Source organism: Physeter macrocephalus, chromosome 16, assembly GCF_002837175.3.
Source record: "Physeter macrocephalus isolate SW-GA chromosome 16, ASM283717v5, whole genome shotgun sequence".
Lineage (NCBI taxonomy): Eukaryota > Metazoa > Chordata > Mammalia > Artiodactyla > Physeteridae > Physeter > Physeter macrocephalus.
In genome coordinates, this window is record NC_041229.1 from 9,461,526 (window position 1) to 9,489,164 (window position 27,639).

Here is a 27,639-nt window from a genome sequence, read left to right on the forward strand (position 1 = left end):
AGACACTTCCCTCACCAAGCTTCTATCCCCTCTATAACCAAGTCTCAGAGGACAGAGTCCTTCTTACACATTTCTGTCTCTTCTGCAATGTCTAGCACAGCAGGAAAATAAACTGGAGTGTCGACGCTAGGAGCTCCATCACGATTTACGGAATGAACGAACAGATAGCAGTTCTGCAGTCCTCTCTTCATGTACAACTTTGACTTTAGATCGAGGCAGTGAAAAAAAAAAAAGACCTGGAATAGTTCTCCACCAGTGGGCTGATCACAGCAGCCCACCAAGGGCAAAGCTCACACAGTGGACTTGAAATGGTTCTCATCTGCTCCGAAGCCAAACAAAATCTGGTACCCGAAGCACCAAGAACCCAGTTCTGGATTCTACGCTCATCTGAATGGAGAGAGCCCTCTGCCCCAGGATGCCTCCCTGCATAAAGCGGCCATGGTGTAACCAACCTCCCCTCTACCTGCTCCCCAGGCTGGGGTCCCGTGGAGTTATCAAGGCTGGGAAACACTGCCCCTGGACTGGGTGGAAGCCAAGGGCTCCCTGCCCGTACCGAGACGGGCGCTTCGCTGCTCCCCGTGGACGTCAGCGTGCTGTTCGTGATGGACTTCTTGGGCAGCTGTGGACTGGCATCCGGCTTGGTCTCTATGCTGCTTTTGGATGAGCTGTCATTCACTTCATTCTCCTCTACAGGGATCTCCTCACAGTAGCTGAAAAGAGACAACGTGAACCCACGTTAGCCTCAGTGGCCAAGACGGCAGACTCACAAGAAACTCACACCCATCGATCCATCCAAAACTATGGGCTTTCCTGCTTCTTTGCTTTGTGCATGACCTTCCGCAAACCTCTCGCTGCCCCCGAACTGCTCTCCTAAAACCTCCTTCCCACCTGACACCCCCTCCCCGTGGTAAAATTCTGTCCCCAAACTCACCTTTTCTAGGCACCCTCCTTAGACTTATCCCTACCTAAATACGAAAACTGTTTGTCTTAAACTTTCTTTTTCCATTGGCTTCCCGTCCCACCCCAACCTGACCATGTGAATCAAACATCCGGGCTCTGAGCATACATCTGATTTCCCACCGTGACCAGGACAGGACTCTGGACAGGAGTGCCCTTCGGGGGTACTGCCCAGATTCTGGATCATAACTAGCAAACTTCTCTGCATTGCACACCTGAGGAAAAACCCTCCTTGAGATAAAGGCAGGTGCCCTTCTGCGGACACTTCAGGGATGACATCGGAGCCTCCCCCAAGGGAGAAATCACCATCACCGTCGTCATCAGCATCTAACTTATACTTTACATGTTACCTCATCTGGATGCATAACAACTCTGAGTAAATCATTCCATGCGTTTTAGAGATAATCAAGTAGATATTCACAGAGGCTAAGTGATAACTACTACTAAGTGTCAGAAGTGGTACCTGAGCCCTGGGCTACGCACCACACGTTTAACGCCTTGCTGTCTATTCCTCTTGCCTCTCACATGACCACCAAGCCTCTACCTTCCAACCTCAAGCATATTGTATCACTCTGCAGTCCCATCTGTCTTAGCCTGTCAACAGCATGTGGTACAGCGATAGCCCCTTCTCCTCACCACACCCTTCCCTTGGCTTCCAGGATAGGAAAACTCTCCTAGCGTTCCTCCTACCTCACTGAATGTTCTTTTGTGATTTCTTTTGCTGCCTCTTTCTCTTGTTGAGTATTCCCAGGCCCAGTCCCTGAGCTTCTTCTCATGTGAATTCAGTCACCTGGTGGTCTCAGCCACTAGCAACCCCCAAGGTTATGTCCCTAGCCCAGGCCTCCCGGTGAACTCCACACTCAAGACACACAAATGCTTACGTGACATCTCCACGTGGCTAACAGTCGCCTCAAACTCAACTTGCCTAAAATCAAGCTCCTCATCTTCCCCCACATCTGCTCTGCTTATAGTATTGTCCATCTCAGTTCAGAACAACTCTATCCTTCCTGCTGATAAATCCTTAAAGCCACCTTTGGATCCTTTCTGACCCGTCAGCAAATCCTTCAAAATATGTCTGGTTCTATCTTCCAAATATATTCAGAAACTAACCACTTACTGCTGTTTCTACTGCTACCTTCCTGGTCCAAACCACCATCACCTCTCATCTAAATGATCTAAATTATTCAGCAGCCTCTTAGCCAGTCTGCCCTGGCTCCCCTTCACTCTATCTTCGACCCAGGAGCCAGAGTGATGTTAAAATGTTATGTCAGAGCTCATCAATTATCTATTCAAAGCCTTCCCTGGCTTCTCACCGCCCTCTGAGGAAAAGCCAACCATCACGCTGACCCAGCGGCCCGCAGAGTCCAGCCCGACCCTCCCGGACCTCCCCGCTTCCCACCTGCCCTTTGCTCGCTGGCCCAGCTGCCGCTTCCGCTCCCTCCTCCTGGGAGGGGCCGCCCGGGGCCTCCCTCACTACGCCAGGGCCTTACGTAGACGCCACTCCCCAGCCGCCCTCACCCCTCTGGAAAGGCTTCCCGGGCAGCCTGCCCTCTGCCTCGCTCACCCCATCGTGTTGAAGTCGTCATCAGGGGGCACGTAGTCCTCGTCATCGCTGGTCAGGCCCAGCTCATTCCCGTAGCACTGGTGAACGAAGTGCCAGAGCTCCTTGGGGCACAGGGGCTGCAGGGGACAGCAGACAGGCTCTGACCCTCCCTTCCTCAGGACCCCACTCTCCACAGACGCACTGAGTTGAGCTGGACTCCCTCAAGGGTAGGAGAAGCCAAACTCCACCCGCCTGGGCTGGACTAAGTAGAGGGCAGCGCCTCCGCAACAACCCCACCCCCTGCTCTCCCCTCCTCTCTGATCTCAGCAAGATGCCCATCTTCCCCCTAAGAATATGGCTTTTAGCAAAGCCAGGAGCTTGGCCTGTTCCCTCAACTCAGGTTTGCACGGTGGGACCCACAGGCCCTTAAGGATGGCAACCACCCGCCTCTGGCTCCTGCGGGTGAGGTCCGGCATTCAGCGGCACAAACCAAAACTCCTCTGGGGCCAAAGTGATCACAGAGCTTCTGACCTGGACTCAGAATGAGCACCAAAGGCCCCTGGGCCAGTCTCGCCCACGCTGCAGAAACCTCCTTACACTAACAGTGGTTACACAGGTCCTCATGGACCTGATCCAAGATGGATCAGGTCCAAGAATGAGGTGTGACCTCAAAGGTGGCCCATTCCACAGTTGGGCAGTTCCTGTGCTTGGAAAGAAGTCTGCATTCTCATAGTTTCAGGGGCCTCAAAGGTCACTGCATCCAGCCCTCTCTTCACTATTTGAATACTTCCTTCTTTATTCTTAATTACAATCAGTCTGCCTACAGTTCTGTGTATTAGTTCCATAAACAGTTTTTCTCATTTCACTGGGTGTCTACATGTCCTCCTCAAAAGCACTGTCCTAAGAAAAGTTAGCTCTCATTGAGGTTCAGAGTTTTGGAAAAGAGGCAACAGAATGTCAAAGAATGAAGGTCAAAGGTGGAGACCATGGATGAGTCCTAGGTTGGGAGGAGGGAGAGAAGGTGGGAGGGATAAGTATGTGAAAAAGAGAAGCATTAAGAAAAACAGAAGCAGGGACTTCCCGGTGGTGCAGTCGTGAAGAATCCGCCTGCCAATGCAGGGGACACGGGTTCGAGCCCTGGTCCGGGAAGATCCCACATGCTGCGGAGCAACTAAGCCCGTGCGCCCCAACTAGTGAGCCTGTGCTCTAGAGCCTGTGAGCCACAACTACTGAGCCGGCGTGCCACAACTACTGAGCCCATGTGCCACAACTACTGAAGCCCGCCTGCCTAGAGCCTGTGCTCCGCAACAAAGAGAAGCCGCCACAGTGAGAAGCCCTCGCACCGCAATGAAGAGTAGCCCCCGCTCGCCACAACTAGAGAAAACACGTGCGCAGCAACGAAGACCCAATGCAGCCAAAACTAAATAAATAAATAAATTTATATTCAAAAAAGAAAATCAAACTTAAAGAATGTTCCCACCAACGGATTTGATAAGGAGTTTGAGCTTTCTCTGACCCCATCCTTTCGAGGTATGGTTTAAGAAGCACGCAGCTGGCAGGATGCCATGAGCCAGGTCTCCGGGGTTCCCGGCTAAGGAGAACTGCCTGGAATGGCATAGTCGGGGCTCTCTGTGAGCCAGAAGGGTCTGGGGTGGCAGCTCTCTGTGCTGGCCTCCCCACCCCCCCACACACCCCAGTGCCAGAGGGAGGCACCTGCTTCTGTACCTGGACCTCCTCCCTCCTCCCAGCGGCCTGTACATACACCATCCACCCTGCCCGGGACACATCTGCGTCTCTGCCAATCCACGCCCTCCCCTTCTCCACAATTCACCTGGCTCCACGCAGCTTTCCCTGACCGGCCCCACCAGGCTCAGCTTGTCTGACCACAGCCAAGACAAGCACAGAAAGCAGACCCTGCTCATCAGGCAGAATTCTGATGTGATTTTGTGAGAGTTTTTGCGAACCTTATGGATGACCCTCTGTCTTAGTTAGAAATGACAGTGGTTGTGAGCTGGAAATTCAGACCTGCCAATGGAGACTCAAACGCATTTCTCATTTTACCATTATCCATGGCTAATAAAGGTAGACGATCAACTCAAAATAAGTTACCAGGATTTATATGAAGGCTACAGACTTTCAGGTTAGAAGAAACTCTAAATAACAAATCTATTTAATTTTCTTTAGACAGGAATAAGTTTGGGCTAGAGTCAAGGTAGATACACACATAAATTTAAATACATACAAGTCATATATATAATTGTAATTACAATATTATATAATTATATTACATAATTGTTCCCCCAGGTCTCCTTCCCTGGCTGGGAGGCTGTTTCTCAACACCCCCGGCATCTGCGTGCACAGGCTGCACAGCCACGTCTCCATCGGCATCTCCCACAGTGTCCCCTTCATCCAGGTGATCAACCGGTGGCTGTGTTAACTCTATCTTCCTATTTTCTGTATTTCTTTAAAATTTATTTTATTGAAGTATAGTTGGCTCACAATGTTGTGTTAACTTCTGCTGTACAGCAAAGTGATTCAGTTACACGTATACATACGTATATAGATTCAGTTATATACATATATACATATATATGCTTTTTTTCATATTCTTTTCCATGATGGTTTATCACAGGATATTGAATATAGCTCCCTGTGCTCTACAGTAGGACCTTGTTGTTTATCCATGCTATATACAAGACTTTGCATCTGTTAATCCCAAACTCCCAGTCCTATTTTCCGTATTTTTGATGCTCTAGCATCTGAGGCCTTGCTGACTGGGGAAGGCCTGCCCCTTGCAGGGTTAGCTAATTCCTAGAGATAGAAGTCACCCTGCCAGGGAGACCACCTTCCCTATGTAAACCGGCCAAGCCAATGCCCACACACCGAACAACCTTGTTTTTCTAGCTCTTACATGCCAGGCCAATACTCTCTCGCGCTAATTACCCCGGGACAGTCTCTCTGTGGAGACGGTCTCTCTACCCGGAAGCCCAGTGAAACATTCAAACTAGCCGGTCCAGTGGGCTGCTTGGCCAGCTCACCCTGCCTCACTCATCCTTTCCCATGAAAACCTGCAGTGAAGGCTCCTGCCCCTGCTGCCCCCTCGCTCTCTCTGCCTCCTGACTGCCCTCGAGCTTCCCCGTGTGGCCCTGCCTGGCACGCCGGGCCTCTGCTTCTAGGGATCTGTGAGTATAAAAACCTCTTCCTTCATGATGGTCATTTCTGTGTCTGGGCGTCTTACCGCACCTGATTGAAACCAACCCCGGTGCGTTTTAAAACAGCGGGAATGCACTGCCCTGTGCCCTGTCAACAGGGTCTTGCTCCAGGCAGCAATGAAGCTGTTCGCATAAGAGGATGTGCTACTCTCAGCACCGGGTCACCAGCAGTGGAGGATATGTTACCGCGAGCCTGGAGGACTTCCAGAACCAGGAGAGGCATGGGCTTCTTTGGAGCAGGCCAACGTCACAGTAAGAGCAATCACGCCAATGGACCTCCACCCAAGGGGAAAGACCATTCTAGGTGGGTGTGCATCCTGAGGCTGAAGGAGCTGGGCAGGACTCACCTTTTCCAGAAGAGCATTCTGCCAGAGCCGGAACATCATCATATACGTCCTATCCCGGGCCCCAAATGAAGTGAAAAAGTGCTGGATTGAAAGAGAAAATGGCAAGAAATGTCTGTTAAGACTTACAACATAGTGAATGGAGACACGGTGCTCCTTCCTTTAAGAAAGGCTCCTGAGTCCATCCTCAAATACTGCGGACCCTCAGTCACCCGTGATCACAGCACAGGGGCTCTGTAGTGAACGGGGTCAGCACACCAGGGACCAGGGACCTGGGACCTCTGAGTCCGCACTGTCTCCATGTCCTTCAATGTTCACCCACACTTTCGTCAGTGGTTCTCTTTCTGGTTTGAAGTTTTCACCTCCAAAAAAAACTTCCTGCGCCTACGTACACAGACTGGGTGAGTGGTGAGCTGGGAACCAGCCCAAGGGAAGGAGAAGGCAAACCCACTAACCCACTCACCCTTTGATTCATCAATTCAGCAAATACTTGAATATTAGTGTGTGCACTCTTCTACATGTACACACACTAACACATGTGCACACACTCTTCTACATGTTTTGGGCACAGTAACAAACAAAACAGAAAGCTCTTATGGAGCTTACACATTCGTGGGGACCTTTTATAATGTGTAGGAAGAAAGCGACAGAAAACCAGATTTTACCGAACACGTTCCAGGTGCTTCACAAATGCTCCTTCATTTAAACCACACAGAAGCTTTGGAAAATAAACATAACTGCTAATACTTAACAAAGAGAAACCGGCTGATGAGGTGAGGTGACCTCTGTAATCACAAAGCTGCTTCGTGCCAGAAACAGGATTCAAAGCAAAGACTATTCGACCCCTAAGTCTCAGGGTTCTTGCCTCTGAAGTGCCTGAGCTCCAGGGCACTGTAGGCCTGTGTTCAGCCCACCCCTAGCCCTGAAGCTATCAGTCTTCAGGCTCTGGTTAAAGGTCAAAGATCACAGTGTTTTCTCCGCTCTAAATTTTACCTACCACATTTTCCCCAGGCTGACGATATGGACAGTCTGTTTCCTATCAGACTCCTCATCCCTCTTGATGAGCTGTCCTGATATGTGATGATACAGCTTGCATTTGTATAGCACTTTGCAATTTAGTGTTTTCAAGTGTGTGAGGTCATTTCAGACTGTTAAATAGGCGTTCCTGGCTCCGTTTTACATTTACAAACTGGGGCTCAGAGAGGTTTCATAATGTACCTACAGCCACGGGACTCTAATTCAGGTGTTCTGGCTCCAAGTCCAATGTTCTGCCACTCCACCTCGCCCCCTGCTCAGACCCCAAGCACCCTGCCCACCACGGAGGTGGCTCCCGTAATCTGCATCACCTTACCACCTCTCACCCCAATCCTACTGGCCTCCATATTAGTGCAACTGAAGGGTAGAAATCCAGGAGTAGGGGGACTGGGGTTGGGGGGAATAGAAAGTCCAAGATCAGGCTCTACTTACCTTTTCCGAGTCAGTGCAAACTTGGATGGCATTGGGAATGAGGCGGGCTGTTTTTTCTTTAGTCATGGAGCAGATGTCTTTCAAACGAACGGTCAGCTGGCATCCGCACAGAAACAGAGAATGGATAACAAGCAAGAAGAGGCGTATTAATAGAGTCAGGCAAAGAGAGTTCACACGGCACCAGTTCAGACAGAGGAAATCAGATCACAGGCTGCATACTTCTAAACCTGGAAGGGACCTCCTTAGAGATCACCTGGTTTGGCCCCTTATTTCAGAGGCCACACAGCGAGCCTCGCCCAAGGTTCTCTGGATTCTTGGTCCAAGGAGCTTTGCTTTCTCATTTCTACACAACCTGATAAATGTGCAGAGGTCCCATCACGATTTGCCACTTACAGAAACACAGAACACTGGCACTGGATGGGACCTTAGAGTCATCTAGTCTGTCTTTTCTCACTTTATTTTATAAGATTAGGAAACAAGGCAAATAAAGAATAAAGGACTAGCCTAAAATCACACAGCTAATTGGCTGCGGAACCCAGAAAGTACAAGCCCGTTCTCTTGAGTCCCAAGGCCAGCGCCCGTTTTACCCTACTCTTCTGCCTCCGTGGTGACTCCTGCCAAATATTTACCTGCACTTCCCCCAAATCAAATGCTCACCCGAGGAGGAGGGAGGGGAAGGCATGGTAGAGAGATCTATCCTTCAAGATTTAGGCACGTGCTTTTGTGAATTATGCAAAGGCTTGGGCAGAGTATGAAGTCAACCAAAGGACAAAAGTGAGGGCAGCTTCCTCAGCCGCAGCCCAGGGGGACAGCCCCAGGGGGACAGCCCCAGGGCTTTACCAGAGTTTCCCAGCGGAAGATGTTGCTGTAGAAGCAGATCCAGTTTTCAGAGAGGTAGAGTCGGCCCTGAAGAAGAATGTCTCTTTGGAGTGCACAGGAGTAATCTGTGGTAGAATGGGGGACGGAGCTCAGGGACAGGGAGCGTTGTCGGCAAACCAGTACAATCAGGCAAGCCATCCCCCGAGAGCCCCGGGAAGCCCAACTGCCCACCGTGGGCTAGGTGTGTGAAACACTAGTCTAGCGGCCAAGGGAGTCCCTAGCATCTCCTGATCGGGCACGGGAAAGACGCGAACTACGTTAGAGGACGAAAGGCCGATACGATTCAACCGACGTCCCTCCCCCTCCACAACTTCCCCAGCCCCTCCTCCGCCAGGCCATCTGCAGGGACAAGAGTGGCGGTGACGCCTCCCAGGCCGGGCTCTCTGGAGGCCATCACGCAAGTGGGGCTCAGCCCTGAGTCCCCACCGCTGGGGCCAGCTCTCTGGACATCCTCGCTCCCTATTCCCAGACATATGCCCTTACTTGGGGAACCTGTACTCAGAAGCAGCCTGATTGCCTTCCTGCCCCCACACGCAGGTCACCCAGCTCACCAACGATGAGGCGCTCCGTGTCTGGAAGTTGCTTAAAGAGCTTTCTGAAGTCTTCGTTTCTCTGCTTGTAAGTGGGGCTCAACACCTGTGTGACAATGGCCAAGGTTAGCAGGATGTTCCCAGGTTCGCGGGTTGGGGAGGCAGGTGCGGGAGGAGCACCTGCTTGCGTGTTTCAAGGCAAAGCTGAGGCTCTGTTGCGCCAGAGAGCCCAGGAGTTAGGCAAAGGGGGCTTGGTACGGAAGAACATGGTGGAGAGAACTTGATGCTGCAGAAGGCTTTATACCCAGTGTCCATCAGTGAGAAAATGTCAAACATACTAAGCAGGGCCCATGCAACATCCCAAGTGGACAAAGCAAGGAGGGACAGCTCTGGGCTATTGCTGTTCTGCCTCTGACAGCAGGAAGCAACCACCGTGACAGTGAAGCAGGCCCAAGGGGACCAAGGGTACCCCCCACCCCTACCCCCCGGCAGGACCCAGGATATGACGGTGCCCAGTGTACCCCTCAGAAGAAGCTGTCATCATGAGTAACACAGTAAGCACTTGGCTGTGTCTGAACTTCATGAATGGAAGAAAGAAATCACCAAACATAAGACTAGTACAATGTTATGTCAATTATAGCTCAATAAAACTGGTGGGGGTGGAGCGAGGAATTACACCTTTACAAAGAGTGGACTAAAAAAACCCCATAGGGGCTTCCCTGGTGGCGCAGTGGTTGAGAGTCCGCCTGCCGATGCAGGGGACGCGGGTTCGTGCCCCGGTCCGGGAGGATCCCACGTGCCGCGGAGCGGCTGGGCCCGTGAGCCATGGCCGCTGAGGCTGCACGTCCGGAGCCTGTGCTCCGCAACGGGAGGGGCCACAGCGGTGAGAGGCCCGCGTACGGCAAAAACAAAACAAAACAAAACAAAACAAAACAAAAAAACCCATAAAACTAGTACTAAAAAAAAAAAAGCACACAAGTAGGGAATTTAAAAGCATATCTTGCGGGCTTCCCTGGTGGCGCAGTGGTTAAGAATCCGCCTGCCGATGCAGGGGACACGGGACACATTCCTCGGACCCATCCAACTGATACTGAGGTATCCAATCTCAGTGGTCCCCCGGCCTCACAGAACGGAGTCCACACACTGAAAACCCTTGCCTGAGCACCTGACTGTCAGGAAGTTCCTAATTATGTCTAACCGACCTTGCAGAGCTAACGTGGAGTGAGATATGACCCTGCATCAAACACTATCATAAGCCCTTCACAACATCCTCTCATCCGACCACAGGGTCGTTTTTATGATCCCGTTTTAGATGCGAGGAAGCTGAGGCACAGAGAGGTTAAGCAACTTGCCCAAGGCACGTGGTTACTAAATGCGAGTGTGGGATATGAAGGAGGGCGGGCCGTGTGGTCCACAGCTCCGGGTCTGAGCCATCACTCTGCACTGCCTCAGGATCCTCGCGCCAAGAAGGAAACAACAGGGATGCTCCAGCCGAGCACACCCTCTTGTGGATGAGGTGTTCACTTATGCGGGGGGCCCCCCACTAGCCTTCCATGCCTGCAACTGGGGCTTTTTTGGGGTGGGGGTACAGTTTCAGTTTTGCAAGCTGTGGAAATTGGGTGTACAACAACGTGAACATACTTAACATTACTGAAATATATATTTAGAAATATCTAAGATGGTAAATTTTATGTTACGTGTATTTTACCATACTTTTTTTTTTTTTTGGCCGCGCCGTACGGCTTACGGGATCTTAGTTCCCCGACCAGGGATCGAACCCAGGCCTTGGCAGAGTGAAAGCGCACAGCCCTAACCACTGGACCGCCGGGGAAACCCCACAATTTTTTAAAAAACTGTTACCAGTCAAGTCGGTCTTTAAATTTACAAAGTTTCAATATCAGCCTGAGGACCAGCCTACCAGGGGGCCCCGGACCCCCTTCAGTTGAAAGTGGACATCAGGCATCCAATTGCCTGCAGCCTGGAAATCCCCCCCTTTCTAAATGTTCCCTCCGTGGCGCTCTGTCACCCCTGCTTCTCTCACATCCAGTGGGGACTCAAGACATGGACAGAGATGCAGGCGCAGGGAGTCTGGCCCTAATCTCCAAAGCAGAGGCAAACGGAGGGAGCCGCCCTCTCCTCCCCTCGGAACAAAGCCGTGGCTATGGAGAGGGGAGGGCCCATCCAGCCCTGACCTCAGAAGTCAGCCAGCTCTGCGAGGGCTGCCTCGGCGGGGCGTAGGAACTCCTTAACCCAGGCCCGCAAGTCTCTGCCCCGATTCGAGCAGGCTGCCAGCGTGGAAGGCAGGCAGGCTCGCCTCCTAGAGTCTAAAGTACGGAGATCTGAGTTGGCCCGCCACCTTCTTGACGCGGGAGACCGTGACCCTCTCTCCCTGGCGCCCCTGTGCTCTTACAGCCGTCTCCTCTGGAGGGGAGGCACGGCTCACCTATTTGCATTTTAAATGGCCAAAGACTTCTGGTCCAAGGCTTGTCAAACCCGGGGCCCTCTCAGGGAGCAGGGCCAGGCGGAGAACGACAAGGGCGCAGCAGGCCTGTCACACGGCGCAGAGAAGTGAGGGTGCGCACTCACGGCTGGGATCTCCTCAGACCCGGGCCGGCAGCAGAGTTCCTCGCCGGCAGGTCCGTGCGTCAGTTTCTCCAGGCGCCGCTGCAGAGGCTGGCTGTCCTGCTCCAGCAGGAGGCTCCAGAGGACCCCCGACTCCGTCAGAGATTCCATCCCGGTCCTCGAACTCCGACCCCCCACCGTCCCCACAGGATGCAGCCAGTCGGTCTCGCCCGGGCTGGACGCAGAGAGGCGGCCTCTGGCTCCTCGGCAGCGGCTCTGTGTGACCCTCGCTGGCCCCCTTGGCGCCCCTAGAGCCCGGTTCCCGGCGCAGAGCCTCACAGGTGGGAGGGTGCGGTCAGCAAGGTTCTCGGGCGGGCTGGCCGGAGTCTCCAGGGGCCGGGCTCTGCCTCATCGCACTCGCCTCCCAGCGTGGCAGGTCTCCAGGCTGCGGGGGACCCAGAGGGGACGTGAGGAGGCCCCTCCTCCGGGTCAGCGTGGACAGCCGCTCCGAGGGGCCGGCTGCGGCCAGGACGCGGAGGACGGGGCAGGTGCACGGGGCCGCCAGAGGCCCGCCCCGCACAGTTAAGTACAGTGGCTCACGGCTGGTCTGAAACTCCAGGGAGGACGGACGCCCAACTCCCCAGCTCCGTCTGGCCTGTCCCGTAAGGCAGCCTGTTCAACGTGCAGTCACTGCTCTGGGCGGGCGCTGGTCGCTGTGACTCACGGTCCTCACCCAGGCAGCGTGGCCACCGCTGGCTGGGGCACCAGGGCCTGCTCCCCACCCACCCCCCACCCCCTTTCCTCCCCACGCGCTCCTGCTCCTCTCCGCTGACCAGCAAACAACTTCTTTGTTAGAATCGCCCGTGGCAGGAGGGAGCGGGGGGAGGCAGGGCGGGTGGGCGGGCAGGGCCGGAGCCCTACACACGCTTCGAGTTACAGGATCTGGGTGATGGTACCGGCCAACGTCCTCCAGTAACCCCCGGCCTAGCCTGGCCTCCCCAGCAGATGTTTCCTGCAATGGAAAGTAGCTGGCCAAGGCTCTGTGTCGGGGAAGGGAGGGGAGGAGGTGCCAGGGGCACTGCTGTTGTGATGAAATCTGAAATGTGAGACCTGAACAGCCAGCGACTTCTTGGAGACACACTCTCCCCTCACTGGCCCATCCATCCACCAGCTCCCCCGTAACAGCAGCAGCAACAGGAGACTTGGAAGTTTAACTCATCCCGTTTCAGATGTGCCGGTGGGGAGAAGCTGAGGTCCACAGCTCCCAGGTGCGTGGGAGGCATTGCTTTCCTTCCCAGGGATGCCGGGAGGGTGGGTACCCACGCAGCCTCTCAGACCTTGAGGGCCAAGGAGCCATGCTAAGAGCAGAGAATCTGGGCCAGCGCCAAAGGAGACAGACAGGCTGCAAGGAAGCTGAGACCTCTGGAGAGGAAAGAGAGCCAGGCCAATGAGGGCAAGAAGGGCTCCAGAAAGAGAAGCTGGGGGCAGAGGTCAGACAGCACTGGGGCCAGGAAGATTGGATTCCCAGGAAAAGTCAGACTCTGGAGACAAACGGGGCACCTCCCTCGCCCTCCCCAGTTCTGCCCGTCTTGCCAGGAGGGTCTCCAGCCTGCACACGAGGGAGAACGCTGCCTTTGTCCCAGGAGTCTCAGCTATCGATATCTGATGCAGTAACGCTCAAACTGTACCGTACTTAAAAATGATCTAACCATCGTATTAAAAGTATAGATTCCTGACTCCCAAACCCCAAAATTGTGATTCAGAGGAACCTGGGGTCTCCCAGTTAAGTCGCGTTGGAGGAAGAGCCTGAGTCCTCCCCCGAACTCCTGTTCACGTCTCACTGTGCACACCCCGGACGCAGCCACCTCCTCCGCCCGTCTATCACGCAGGGTGATTCCTCTCTCAGACTACCATCTTCTCCAGGAAGCAGCTAACGCCTCCAGCTACCTTCTCCAGCACCTGGCATGGTGGGTTTCAAGTCTCCGCCGCTCAGAAACTATTTACCAAATGAATGCATTCCTTTTAAACCTCTTACACTGTCCCTATTTACACAGCATCTTGTGTGTACACATCCACACACATCCCCACTCCTACAGGCATGGCTCCTCAGCACCCAGTCCCTGCCAACACTCTCCAAGCCATATATCCGAGCTTCTCTCTGCCCTGCATCGGCCCCATCGTCAGGAGTGGGGTAGGAGAACTCAGCAATTGAGTTTTCCAGGGTGACCGGAATGCTTCTCTCCTGGGCCTCACCAGACCCCACGATCTAGGTAGGCAGTGCCACGACCCAAGAGGGCTGAATCCTTACAGAAACTCCCTGGAAACATCTAAGTATGGCTGCGGCCAGATGAGGGGATGACTGTTTGGGGTCCAATGCGGTGAGTCAGGGGCAGGACACACCCAGAAAGATAAGCCCTGGGAGATGAATCTCCGTGCTCTCAGCCTTTGTCTCCTACGCCCCCTCACAACTGCCGCCGGGCAGGGCAGCGGGCAACTTCCAGCCTGGGGAGAGGGAACGGGCCCCAGGCTAAACATTAACTCGATGGCAAACACTGGGAGCTGGGACCAAGTGGTACCCCTCCCTGGATGGGGCAGCGTGAGGGAGAGGGTGGAGGAGTCCAGGAGAAAAACACATGGATCCTGGTGGAACACCGGCCTCACCTAGAAAGAAACCAATTAAGACCCTCAAAGGAGACGCTGGACTTTCAACCAGATCTGGGTAGGGAGGAGCCAGATGTGGGATAAGGGGCAGTGGAGACGGGGGAGGTGACCCAGCAAAGGAAGGAGAGAGGTTGGGTGGGTGACAGCGTAACAGAGAAAGGCAGAGAGGAGCGGGCCTGGGAGTGGTCTCACCTGGAGACGGGGCCACTCTGCAGAAAGTTAAGATAGCTGACGGGGGCACGGCGGTCCATGGGTAAATAACAGAGGGGAGCTGGACGGAGGCAGAGGAAGCAGAGGCCGTCCCCGAAAAAACAAAAAAAAAACACAAAAGAAACGGGCTGCCAAGGTGTCCTCAGCGATGCCTTTCAGCGCTCACTCCCACTTTCCTCATCGTCCCCCATCATTCGTATTTCACTCCTACAAAGCTTCGTCCTCTTGTTCAGTAGTATGTCTGCCAGGCCTGCCTGGTCATTCCGCAGGGCCGGCACCATCCTCTTCCCCACTGGACAGCCAGTATCCCCAATGGGGACCAGCAGGCCACTTGGGCCCTGAAGTCTCAGGGCAGCCGCCAGGGTCTGGGCTCCCATCCTCTGACCTCAGAAACCTTCCTTTCCCTAGGTTGCCACGGAGATGACTGACCCTCCAGGAAAGAGGTGAGGCAGGTGAGGCAGGTGAGGAAGCACCTTTGTCCACCTGGAGCACTGGGGAAAAGACTTCTGTGACTTGCCTTCATCCAAGATGCGAGAGCCCACTGCGTCCAGTGGGGCCATCTTTGGGGGGCAGATTGCACCCCTCCTGCGCCTAACTCTCCCCTTGGTTCCCTGTTTCTGCTTATCCTTCCACCTGTGTATCCCCCAAGCTGGGGGCCTTGACTAATAAAACTGGGGTAGTCAAAGGGGGGTTCAGGGGCAGTAGATGTCATCAGGCCCGGCAGGGACTCAGGCAGACGGCCCGGCCTTCAGACCCCACTCTTGACCTGAATATCCCTGGCTGGAGACCAGAGGCTCTTGCCTCAGTCCTTCCACGTGCCCCTGGGGTCCAGCCACCTCCCTCCGTGGGACCCACGCTTTATAAAGGCCAAGATGGTTTGTCATCACGGTGACAGTTCCTCCCTGGCTAAATAGGTAAAAGTAAAATGCACAAGAGAGGCAGGAGGAGGGGGAGGTTGGGGAGGGACGGGGGTGGGGGTTGTGGGGGGGGCTTCCTCTCATATCAGACCCAGGCTACTCCAGTGGGCCTGAGATGTTCTCGCAACAGTCGGCAAGCCTGCGCTGACCCTCCCTGTCCTGAATCCGGCCAGGCATTTCTAACTGTCCCTAGGGCTGGGGACGACAGAGCCTTTGCTTATCTGAAGGATGTCCAGGGCCAACGATGGAGCCTCAGGCAGCAGAATAGCCGGAGAGCCACCACCGGTGCCAGGAGAGGGATCAGAGAGGGCTGTCGCAGAGCTGAGAAGGAGACACGGGGTAGCCTTCCTGATGGTCAAAGTCCAACCCCCTAGGCCAACACAGTGGTGAGGTAGGAGCACCGAGCAGATCAAGGGAAAACAGAGAACCAGGTCACAGCAACAGGGGCAGGGCAAGGGCCTCCTGAGAAACCAGGACTGGACTGGGGGGGGCGGTGCTGGGGAGTGGGGGCGATGAACTGAAGTTTCCTGATGGGGTCTCTGCACACAGCATACCGCAGGAGCGCAGGCCCCAGAGGATGGTGGCACCGCACGCCCGTGTGCAAGGGCTCAGGTGGTTCTGAGCTCAGGCAGGGAAACTCCCAGGACCTGGCTTCCCAGTGGAGCCAGAGCATCCAGCCTAGGAGCACAGCCACGCTCAGGCAGTGCCCACAGATAAGCGCACCGGTACCATCAGAGCGGGCATTCATGGGGGTGCCACTTGTGTGAACACGCAGCATCTTGCTTCCTCCACAGACACCCGGGGGTGGACTAGCCCAGAGCCGGGGCATCAGCCTCAGGACGAGAGCAGGGTTTTACTTGGAAGAGGGGGGTCCCCGGTGTTGTTTGAAGCCGGCCTCTCTAGAGCTCTACCCACTATGGCAGCTGATTACCCTCCGGACGTGAAAACACATAAAGAAAAAATACCAAGACGCAGCCCCTGACATCTGTAGCTCAGGCCGGCTGGAGGTCCCTTCAGCTCTCAGCGCCCCTCCATCTGCTCGCTTCTGCCGCTTCCTCCCATGTCCACCTGCCGTTTCTCCCTCCCTTCCCCACGCTGGTCCATTCTGCTCCCTGTCCCGACCGCAAGTCAGGATGTCCACAGTGGAAGTCCGGCAGGACCAGGAAGAAGGCAGCACCCAGGGGCCGGGTGGCAGACACAAGGGGCCACGTCTGCCTGGCAACCCTGAATCGGGGAGCAGGGGACACAGGAGGGCAGCAGGAACACATCTGTGGATGTGTTGGGCCCCACGTCTGGCGTGGCTGAGCTTCCAGAAGAAGCCCCAGTGTGAGAGCGGGAGGGCATCTCCGAACGCTGCTCCGCAGAGCCCCTTGTGCACTTGGCCTCTGTGAGTCAATGATTTGTGCTGGGTGGAGAGTCAGTGTCTCTGGAATCCATCCGGGGTGAGGGGTGGAGGGTGAAGGGAGACAGCCTAGGATTAATGGAGGGTGAGGGCAGGAAAGGCCTGGGAACCGGGTGCGTTCTGGAGGACGACTGTATAAGGAGATTTACGGAGCGAGTGAGGGCGGGCTGCTCCAGCACGTCTCCGCTGCAGGTGGAATCCACCAGGAAGCAGCACTCGGCCACGCCGGGCTCCTCTGTCTGTCACTTATCTGCCATCAGAACGCCTGACCTCTGGCCCCATGTGGCAGCTGGCCTACCACCACCGTCCAGCCAAACGGCGGCATCTATTTCTAGCCTGTTGCTCTGCTGAGGGCTCAGACGCCAGTTCTCCTCTGTGGGGCTGAGGGAGAAATTAGGAGTGAAAGGAGGGGAGAAGTGGGGTGTGAGGTGGGGGGAGTAAACCTGCTAGAACCAGAGAGGGAGAGAAAGCCAGCCAGGAGAAGGAAAGTTAGAAAGGAGAGCGGCAAACAGAGGTGGAGAAAAGAAAACGGGGGAGTCAGTGAGGAAAGGGCAGGCAAGGATTCAAGGGAAGGAAACGTGAGACGGAACAGAAAAGCTTGCTGGAAAGAGGAAAGGAAAGAAAGGAGTAGATAAGAGGGAGAGGGTGGAGACTAGCAGCAAGGATGAGGATCTGCCCGTCCAAATCTGGTCGATTTAATTGTCTCCTGGGTCTGCAGCCACGTGTTCCCTGTTCCCCTTTGAGGCACTGATTTTACAGTGCCCCTTGGGAGGGTGGAAGATTTTGTGATGGAAAGGATGCTGGAGGCCCCACCCACCCCCAGGAAAGCATTCTCCGTCCCCTCTACCTCCTCCCACACAGAAGGAGCTCCTCTCCCCTCCAGGATGTCAGCTCTAAGCCACGGGGAGGCCACAAGCCCAGGTGAGGACCTCTGTGGGTCCAAGGGGGGCTGAGGGGCTGAAGTCCGGCTTCTCCCACCCACAGGCCACCTAAGCCCTCAACTCCCCTCCTGCCGGCACAGCCCACCAGCCTCTGCCCTGTCTGTGCTGGGTGAGGCTAAGGCTGGGAGCCATCAACCCTATCTCTGGTTGGTCCCCTGAGCGGCAGGTGGGAAGCCACAGGGCTGACGGACATGTGCTTGACTTTGGGGAACTGCTGAGCCCTGTGGGAAAACACCCTCCACACAGTGATTCTGGCCCAAGTCCCTACGTTAAACCCAAGCCTCTCCCCTCCTCCTCCTCCTCCCCCTCGCCAGAGCGTCCTCAACGCCTCTCAGGCGCCCGCTCCGGCACCTTCTCCAAGTCCACGCAACCTGCTGCAGCAGGGCCTGGTGTTAGGGGAGCGGGGAAGATGCGTCCACGTGACCATCAGGGTCAAGCACGGGGAACAGCAAGCTCAGGGATGAAAGACAGTGACCTGAGACCGGGCCACGGCTGCCCGTCCGTCCACTGTGCAGCCGCAGAGGTCGGAGCACGACCGGGCAGGCCGCTGAGACTTCAGCCGGCTGCTCTTCATGGGAAAAGTTCAAAACCCTGTGGCTCCGGCTCTGTGACCCAGAGGATGTGGCCTCTGCAGGGACCGCTTACTCCACGATCGGCTTCTGCGTAGGAGCGCCTGGCTGGACACCGCAGGGACGACCCCAGAGCCGGGGATGTGTTCTGGGAGGAGTGTGCCCGTGGGGCTACTGAGGGGACCCAGGGGCAGAAGTCACATTCCGTTACATGAGACAGCCTCGCTACAAATGGGCAACTTGTCTGGCTGCTTTTTCCCCAAAATGTCTTGGTTAAGGGGAGGAGGAAACCTCGGCCCTAAGTTTAGGCCCCAGGACTGTCCCATCCCAGAGCTCTGTCTGGCCTTGGGATGCCTCCCCAGCCCGTCCCTGCTTGGTCTCCGGGAATCGAACCCTCCCTCACCAGCAGTCCTGTCCTGCTACAGAAGAGAACCATGGTGTCTGGTTTTTGAGGGAGGGGGTCTGGTCAGGGGAAAAGCCCACCTTTCTAGGCCCCTACGTTTGCCCGAGCCCACAGGGAAGCCACGCTGCGCGCCCCCCCATGCCTCCATCCCCCGAGCATGGCCACCCCCCACCCGCCTTACACGTACCCAACAAGCAGAGAAAAGGGATACTTACATTATACCAACTCTGGCTTTTCTGAAAAAAACAAAGTAAAAGAGAAGCAACGTTAGTCAGGGAGAGACGGTGGGAATGGCCAGAGCATTCCTGGCTCCAGAGGGAAGGTTACACAGACAGCGGAGGACGGGCGGGGAGGAGGAATCCCAAGGCAGCTGAAGGCTCCCCGTGTTGTTGCTCGGGGTGGGGGGTCCTCCTTTCTCAAGACAGCTCCCGAAAGGAGGCCCAGGGAGCAGTCCATGCTGGAAGCCCCCGCGGCTGGGATGGCAGGCAGCGCAGCACCAGCTAGAGCTCGGCCGGAAGGGAGCAGACCCCATCACAAGGTTCTTCTGATGGGGGCGAGGGATGCACTGCAGGCATCCGAGACCCAGTCCCCACTGGGCCCTGATCAGAAGCAAAGTACCCACGGAGACCAACACAGCCGTCCACCCAAGTCGGCCCCCCGGAAAGGCAGGGTGGGACCCTCTGGTGTCGGGGAGTCGAGGGACTGCCTAGAAACTTCCCTCCAACTCAGTGAATTCCTCCTTCTGCCCGACTGGCTGATCACATAAGTGACAGTGGCCAAGGAGTTTGGGGGGGGGGGCGCTGTGTGTCGGGAGGAAGGCTGAAGCACATAATTGCTAAAGGTCCTTCCCGACTTCATGGGTTAAAATTCAATGCCAACAAACCCTGGTCCTTCCCGACTCCAGAATTCAGGTGCTCTCCATTCCCAGCCCTGAGCAAAGGTAACAAAGTTTTTTAGGGAAAGAGGAGGGATCGCTAAGACGAGGGATGGCCTAGTCAATCTCCCATCTCACTGGCCAGGAGTCCTTTATACATACACATCCCACTTGGAAGACAGACAGACAAGCAGATAGAGACAGACAGACACACGCACACGCACACGCACGCACACGCACACCCCTGCCCCATCCCTTCAGGGGCTGACCCAACAGGTTTAGATTGGGTAGACTGGGGCTGGGGTATTTTCGGTTTTAAAATGCTTGCCAAGGGTGTATAATTCAGGAGTAGAATCACTGGGTAGAAGGAAGCTTGGCCTACGGGTCCACATCTTAACTATAGGCACACCTCGTTGTACTACACTTCATAGATATTGCGTTTTTTACAAACCGAAGGTTTGTGGCAATCGGGCGTCAGGCAAGTCTATTGACACCATTTTCCCAAGAGCATTCATTATTTTTCAGTTAATTAAAAACTGTACTTTTAATTATAATTTAATTAAGTGCACACTTTTTTTTAGACATAATGCTATTGTATACTCGACAGACTACAGTACAGTGTAACCATAACTTTCATATGCGCTGGGAAATCAAAATATCCACGTGACTTGCTTTATTGTAACGCTTGCTTCACTGCGGTGGTCTGGAACCCAACGGCAGGCTCTCCGAGCTATGGCTGCATACGCAGAGGTGTGGATTGTGGGCACACTCAGCAACCTTTATCCCGCCCACCTGGTCTTACAGGGTCCCTACTCCTAAGGGAAGAAAGCAGGCATGGTCTCAGGAGGTCTGCTGTGCGGTGTCTGGAGAGGCGGGGGGCCGGCGGGGCGGAGGGTGAGGGTGACTGCAGTGGTGAAGGCCTGGGCGTGCGATCGCCCCCCTCGCTGGCTCTCCCATCCCACCGGAAGAACTCTGTAGAGACCTCCACCTTCACTCTGAAGAGGAAGCGTGTCAGCAGACGAAGGACAGGCGTGGGTGGTGCTACCTCTGAGTGGCTTTGTTTCAACCTCACACCCTATCTCACTGGCCAGGGGGCAGAGGGCAAGGAAGGGGCTCAATCCTCCTCGGCAAGATGCTCTCCTTGGTCGCTTCCCAACAAAGGCTGTCACCACGGCCCCATCCAGAAGTCACGTATTCCCACCACAGCCTCATCTTCTCCTCCAATCCAGAGGGCCTAGCAGGTAAGGGGCCAAGGCCCAATATTCAAGGCCAACTATTCCACCAGCTCGGGGTGGGGGGTCCTCCTTTCTCAAGACAGCTCCCGAAAGGAGGCCCAGGGAGCAGTCCATGCTGGAAGCCCCCGCGGCTGGGATGGCAGGCAGCGCAGCACCAGCTAGAGCTCGGCCGGAAGGGAGCAGACCCCATCACAAGGTTCTTCTGATGGGGGCGAGGGATGCACTGCAGGCATCCGAGACCCAGTCCCCACTGGGCCCTGATCAGAAGCAAAGTACCCACGGAGACCAACACAGCCGTCCACCCAAGTCGGCCCCCCGGAAAGGCAGGGTGGGACCCTCTGGTGTCGGGGAGTCGAGGGACTGCCTAGAAACTTCCCTCCAACTCAGTGAATTCCTCCTTCTGCCCGACTGGCTGATCACATAAGTGACAGGGGCCCAGGAGTTTGGGGGGGGGGGGGCGCTGTGTGTCGGGAGGAAGGCCGAAGCACATAATTGCTAAAGGTCCTTCCCGACTTCATGGGTTAAAATTCAATGCCAACAAACCCTGGTCCTTCCCGACTCCAGAATTCAGGTGCTCTCCATTCCCAGCCCTGAGCAAAGGTAACAAAGTTTTTTAGGGAAAGAGGAGGGATCGCTAAGACGAGGGATGGCCTAGTCAATCTCCCATCTCACTGGCCAGGAGTCCTTTATACATACACATCCCACTTGGAAGACAGACAGACAAGCAGATAGAGACAGACAGACACACGCACACGCACACGCACGCACACGCACACCCCTGCCCCATCCCTTCAGGGGCTGACCCAACAGGTTTAGATTGGGTAGACTGGGGCTGGGGTATTTTCGGTTTTAAAATGCTTGCCAAGGGTGTATAATTCAGGAGTAGAATCACTGGGTAGAAGGAAGCTTGGCCTACGGGTCCACATCTTAACTATAGGCACACCTCGTTGTACTACACTTCATAGATATTGCGTTTTTTACAAACCGAAGGTTTGTGGCAATCGGGCGTCAGGCAAGTCTATTGACACCATTTTCCCAAGAGCATTCATTATTTTTCAGTTAATTAAAAACTGTACTTTTAATTATAATTTAATTAAGTGCACACTTTTTTTTAGACATAATGCTATTGTATACTCGACAGACTACAGTACAGTGTAACCATAACTTTCATATGCGCTGGGAAATCAAAATATCCACGTGACTTGCTTTATTGTAACGCTTGCTTCACTGCGGTGGTCTGGAACCCAACGGCAGGCTCTCCGAGCTATGGCTGCATACGCAGAGGTGTGGATTGTGGGCACACTCAGCAACCTTTATCCCGCCCACCTGGTCTTACAGGGTCCCTACTCCTAAGGGAAGAAAGCAGGCATGGTCTCAGGAGGTCTGCTGTGCGGTGTCTGGAGAGGCGGGGGGCGGGGGGGGCGGAGGGTGAGGGTGACTGCAGTGGTGAAGGCCTGGGCGTGCGATCGCCCCCCTCGCTGGCTCTCCCATCCCACCGGAAGAACTCTGTAGAGACCTCCACCTTCACTCTGAAGAGGAAGCGTGTCAGCAGACGAAGGACAGGCGTGGGTGGTGCTACCTCTGAGTGGCTTTGTTTCAACCTCACACCCTATCTCACTGGCCAGGGGGCAGAGGGCAAGGAAGGGGCTCAATCCTCCTCGGCAAGATGCTCTCCTTGGTCGCTTCCCAACAAAGGCTGTCACCACGGCCCCATCCAGAAGTCATGTATTCCCACCACAGCCTCATCTCCTCCAATCCAGAGGGCCTAGCAGGTAAGGGGCCAAATCCAAATATTCAAAGCCAACTATTCCACCACTGAGGGAGAATGGGAATCGTGGGCTGAACATTAGCCTCTAGTCATTCTGGAGGAGAGTGGATGGGGCAAGGAGGCTGCATCAGACTCTGCCCTGCACCTTAGAACACCTTAATTCTTGGGTCCTCATTCTGAGATCATAGGGCACGAGGCTGCGCAGGTATCCATGAAAACACCTCTCTCAATAGTGGAAAAGCACGCTCTAGAAGCTGCGGAGCTGAAGAGCTTCAGAGCGACAAAGAGCCTGCACCAGGGAACCTGGGCCCACCTCTGACTAGCTGTGTGATACCTTTGTGTGTGTTACTTGCTTGTGTAAATACATGTTCACAAGTGCTGCAATGTCAGACACACAGAGCGAGGACTTCTGTCCCTCAGCCTGAGACTCTGCCCCGATCCAGCGCTCTGTGGGCAGCTTGTTACCCATCACCACTGAGGGTGTCCACCCCTCCGGCCAAATCCACGGCAGCCCCTGGGAACAGCCATGTGGGTGTGAGTCTCCCTGAACTCAGTTTGATCTCCGTGGCTCCGCTTTCCAGGACTGAGTCCTGGAGGAGCTGCTGGACCGGGAGGGCCCAGCTCACGGGGCAGGGAGGCCAGGGAGCGGTGGCCCTGGAGGCTGAGAGGGGTTGTCCAGTGGCACTCGTGAAGTCTCTGCCCTGGTGGGTTCTCGAAAATGTCCTCCTGTGCAGAGAGGGCCGGAGGCAAGGGAAGAACAGAACGAGGGACTGGGGCGAGGGCTTTCTGACAGGTGATAAGTGGATCTGGGCAAAGCGGGAGGACGTAGTCAGGAAAAGTGCCCAAAGGCAGAGCTGCTGGGACAGGGCTGAGCTGAGCAGGTTTCTAAACTCCTCGCCGAGGTCTGAGGAGCAAGCACCTTAGGGACTCCAGGGCCCCTGGAAACAGACAAGTTCCTTACACGTCCCCCCAGTGCAAAGGCCCGGGAGTCTGGAAGATGGGGCGTGGGCAGAGGAGGGACGGAGGGGCAACTAGTCAGGAGTTAGGGGGAAAGAACAATTTCTTACTTTGATCAGGTTAAGTCTGTCATACTGGAAAGGAAACCACAAAAATTAGGATTGAACAACAGGGAGAGAGTCAAAGGGGAAAAGGCGTGCCAGGGCCACAGAGCCCGCGACGCCGCACACCCAGCGCGGGGAGGCACAATGCCAAGCAAGGACCTGCCTGGGCTCCCGGCACCGCAGCGCCCGGTTCCGGAGCTGGCGGAGCAGGAAACGGCTGCGGGCTCCCCCTGGTGGCCACAAGCCAGCACTACAGAGCGGAAGCTGGGCGGTGGCACAAACTAAGGGGTCCTGGGATAGACCTGGGCCTTGGGCAGGGCTGCCCCGGGCAGGGCCCGCCTCAGCAGGACAGCTGCAGAGTCACAGGAGCGGGGCCTCGCCGGCTACCTCGTCCAACCCCAGTGTACTAACACACGAGGAAATGGGGGCGCAAGAGAAGGGCAGGCAGACACTGTGAGCGAGGCCTGGCTTCAGGGAGAAGTGGCGGCACTCTCCAGCCGGCCTGAAAAATATGAGGTCACCTCCTCTAGTGCACAGGACGCAGGGAGCAAGGTGGCCTGGTTGTGAGAATAGCGGCAGTAGCTCTGGCCACCAGACCCCTCGCTGTGGTTGCATTCGGTCAACCTGAGAAAAGGCTCCACGGGGGAGGGGTATCCCCACCACAAGACCCCCCTCCTCTCCTCACCTCACCCCTGCAGCTCTCCCTCGCTCCCTGCTCCGGGCCCTGACCGCGCAGAGCCTAATTCCTACACTGGTCCTCTGTGTCTTCTCTGTCCCGCACGCACGTTTCCCAGACCAACCACGGCTGCCACCACGTCCGCCTGGGGTGGCAGGCCGCCCTCCCCGCCACAAGTCAGTCCTTGTTAACTGCTGTGCTGTCGGTCGGTGACGATGGTCACGGCTGGGGAGAGGACGGGACCTCCGTCTGTGGGTGATGGGTTCAGGCACCGCCTCTCCCAAGCTCTTCTCGGGGAAAGAAAACCTGGACCCCACCGGTCACCTCCCTCTTCAGCTCCTTAGGAAAGGGGCTGAGGCGCACTCTGGGTTCACGCGCAGCTCTTGGCCTCTTCCTGCCCCTCCACAGTCCCACTGGGAGTTCCAGCCTGGCTCCGTGCACCCGCTCCCTGCCTCAGACGTGGGCTCTCCTGCCTCCGACTTCACGGAGCGTCCCACCTACTCATGTGGTTCTGAAGGTCACGTTAGGTTTGTGGATAATCTGGGCACAAATAATCAGGGTAATCTGTGTTTCTTATCTCCCTTCCCAGACTAGACGCTGCCTGGGGGTGGGAACCTGGTCTTCATACTGTACCTTTCTTAAGGAAGACCTACCATTTAGGGGTTTTAAAAAATCCTCATCATTGGCTACTCCCCTCAACCCATCACCTGACCAAAAGAGGCGCTCCGTTAAGTGCTGACTCAAGTGCTGTCGACCATAAATAAGTATTGCTCTGCCCACTGAGTGCCTTCCTCCGCACAGGGGTAAGAGGGTAAGGAAGCTTAGAGCTTGACCTTAGGATGGGAAAGTGTGTAAACGCTGTGGGCAGAGCCAGAGAAATGGAATAACTGGATGCCCTGGCCCGCTGCATCTGCCCTCTCCCCAGCCAGAGGCGTGAGGGGCTCAGGAGGGGCTGACGGAGGTCATCTCCAAACCCCGTCCCCCAAAGGCCTGCACCTGCCGAGCCCCCCCAACCCACAGGGGCCTCCTGGGGGCCTCCTCGGGGCAGGCAGAGTTCCTCCTGCCCTGCCCACAGCCAGCAGCTGGTGGTTTAAAATCCTCAGAGCTAAGAAGAGTTTTTAGCCTGAGGGTCACAGACTGTAGGATTAGCCCTGTAGCCACTCTTGTCCCCCTAACCCTGCAACTAGTGCTCATCCCTCAGTAACGAGAACAGCTGTTGAACCCTGCTCCTCCCCAAAACCCGTACAGAGGCTTGAGACTATGATTAAGCCACCCCTCAACTCTCTCTTCTTCAGGCTGTAGCCACCCCCTTCCCCGGTGGGTATCATTTCCTGAGCCCTGCTGTTGTAAAACACCTATTATTCACCCTCCATTCCCTCCAAGTTCTCCTCAGGCCTCTGAAACCCTGGGGTCCCGGGCAGACTCTGGCACGGGCTCCCTGACCTGGCTGCATCTGTGCAGGGCCTGAGCAGGGACAACTCTCAACGTCCACGACCTCCCGGGGCTGGTGCCACGCCCTCTGAGAGAAGGCTTCTCCTCTGATCACCAGCCAGGATCCTAAGAACACCACGAGCCCCAGGCTGGATGGTGGGTGGAAGCATTAAGGGGCGCTCAGGCTGAGCAGCTCTCAGCGGGCAAGCGGAGGGAAGGAGCGGGCCAGGGTGAGCTCCTGGGGTCGCTCTACTGCACCAGGGAACTCGTGTAAGGGAATTCGTGACCCTCAATCAGCCCGCCTGGGGAATCAGGAATCACCCACCAGAGCAGGTACAAGGGGGTATCAGGACCTGCAGCCCCACCAGATCGGGGGCGGGGGGGCTCCCTTCCCCAGAGGAATGAAACTAAGCCCTGGCAGGACTCTGCTTCTAGATGGCACCAGGTAAGTAGGGAACAGACGCCCAGCCGAGGCAGTGTTTGGGGCGCAGGCAGAGACACGGCGGTGGGGGGCGGGTCTGGTCTCCGACTCCGGGTGCAGTGGGAATGGTCCGCTCAGTGACCTCAGCCAGCCTGCCAGGGGCAGTGGGGCCGGCCCTTCTGGGAAAGGGGCCAAGCAAGACGCATGGGCCAAGATGGGCGAGGGACGAGGGAGGGTGCGGAGCACTACAGACAATTCAGCACCGGAGGGGAGACCAGAGACAGAGACAAAAGATGGCTTACTTTTGAGAGGCGCTTGTGAGACTAAGACCATGCATGCAAAGAAGGTATTTGGGAGATGGAGGGTGGGGGGAGAAGAGGAAGAACAAGAAATCAAACGACAAATTCAGGTGGGAAGCCAGCTCCCGAGCCTCCCGGGGTCCCCTTCCCCTCCCCAGGGCCTGTGAGTCCAGCAGGTAAGAGAAGCTTTTGAAGGAGCATCTAGGCAAAGACAACTCCTGCTTCCCAAAGGACTAAGGGGGTGGGGGAGAAGAAAGTCTCTGTGGACCATAAGTAGCCCAGGCCCCCCAGGGCTTATTTTATGCCCCTCCTTAGGCAAAGGGCCGGGGCTCAGGTGGCAACTCTGACACACTTGGGAGGGATGGAGAGCCCTGTCACCGTCCTCTTGGCCGGATGAGTACCAAGTAGGTTATTACCAAAGGTCAGGCAGGGTGATGGCCAGGGCGGAGGTTAAAACGGCATTCCGCAACCTTCCCTGAGGACTCCCTTCCTGGCACTACAGTTGTCCCAAATAATGTTCCCTTCTACCCCAAATTTGGAAAAGGTAGCAGGGCTAAACAGATGGCCCCTCCTGACCCCCAGAGCACCTCTCCCCCAAGTCTCGAGGCCCGTGAGGCTCCCTAGCCCCTAAAGAGAGATAACGGTCACTGCGGAGTCATTTTTCCAGCTCCCGGGGCCCTCTCGGAGTGTTTAGCTGAGAGGATAAAATTTACCTAGGGTCTCCCCTGCCGGCCCCGCCTCGCCTCACTGAATCAAGGCTATGTCTGGGACACTAGGGGCCGGCCAATCACGTCAGGCCCCTCGATGACGGGGTTCTCTGCCTCACCGTCGTCCCCCCAGTGCCAGCTTCCCTGCAGCCAGCTAATGAGCAAGGACAGAGCCCCCGGCGGGGTCTGGCTCACCTTGGAGTTCCTGCCGCCGCTGCGGCCGGACTGCGAGGGGCAGCTGCGCTGCACGCCCTGCTCCGGCGTGGACGGGGACTTGTCCGAGGAGTGATCTGAGCCCTTCTCCACCATGGTGTCTCCGTCCGGGTTCTGAGGGGGTGGCGAGCGAGACCGCTTCCGGAGGATGGGGGAGCAGGCCGGCGTGCTGCGGTTGGAGTTACTGGCAGCGCTGCAGGGGCAGACGGAGAGAGGGGGCGGGGTGGAGAGGGAGGAGGAGGAGAGACAAGCAGTCAGTGACTGAAGGCCAAAGACGGGTCCCAACGAGCCAGCTCAGGGAGCCAGGGTTCGGGGCTGGGGAGAAATAGGGAGCAAAGGGCCCAGCTATGGATTTGC

At 55.9% G+C, this 27,639-nt stretch overlaps 1 protein-coding gene and 1 long non-coding RNA gene across 5 annotated transcripts in view; one reads left to right on the forward strand and one right to left on the reverse strand.

The window, feature by feature from the left end:
* GRAMD1B (GRAM domain containing 1B) overlaps positions 1-27,639 on the reverse strand; it is a 185,893-nt gene that overhangs the window by 20,303 nt on the left and 137,951 nt on the right. For 2 of the 4 annotated variants that reach the window (XM_028501105.2, XM_055091452.1), the window contains exons 3-10: positions 27,265-27,475; positions 18,813-18,833; positions 8,954-9,038; positions 8,364-8,467; positions 7,524-7,619; positions 6,060-6,140; positions 2,522-2,637; positions 554-710 (exon numbers count right to left, since the gene is read on the reverse strand). In XM_028501105.2, coding sequence (XP_028356906.1) covers positions 554-710; positions 2,522-2,637; positions 6,060-6,140; positions 7,524-7,619; positions 8,364-8,467; positions 8,954-9,038; positions 18,813-18,833; positions 27,265-27,475 — 871 coding nt within the window. Of the gene's footprint in view, positions 1-553; positions 711-2,521; positions 2,638-4,257; positions 5,016-6,059; positions 6,141-7,523; positions 7,620-8,363; positions 8,468-8,953; positions 9,039-18,172; positions 18,369-18,812; positions 18,834-27,264; positions 27,476-27,639 lie in introns of those variants that run through there. The other 2 variants (XM_055091453.1, XM_028501106.1) reach the window with 2 other exon arrangements.
* On the forward strand, positions 11,667-15,238 carry LOC114487985 (uncharacterized). Its single transcript, XR_003683591.2, has 4 exons — positions 11,667-12,075; positions 12,666-12,762; positions 13,258-13,461; positions 14,774-15,238. It is a non-coding gene; the product is annotated as an uncharacterized lncRNA (long non-coding RNA).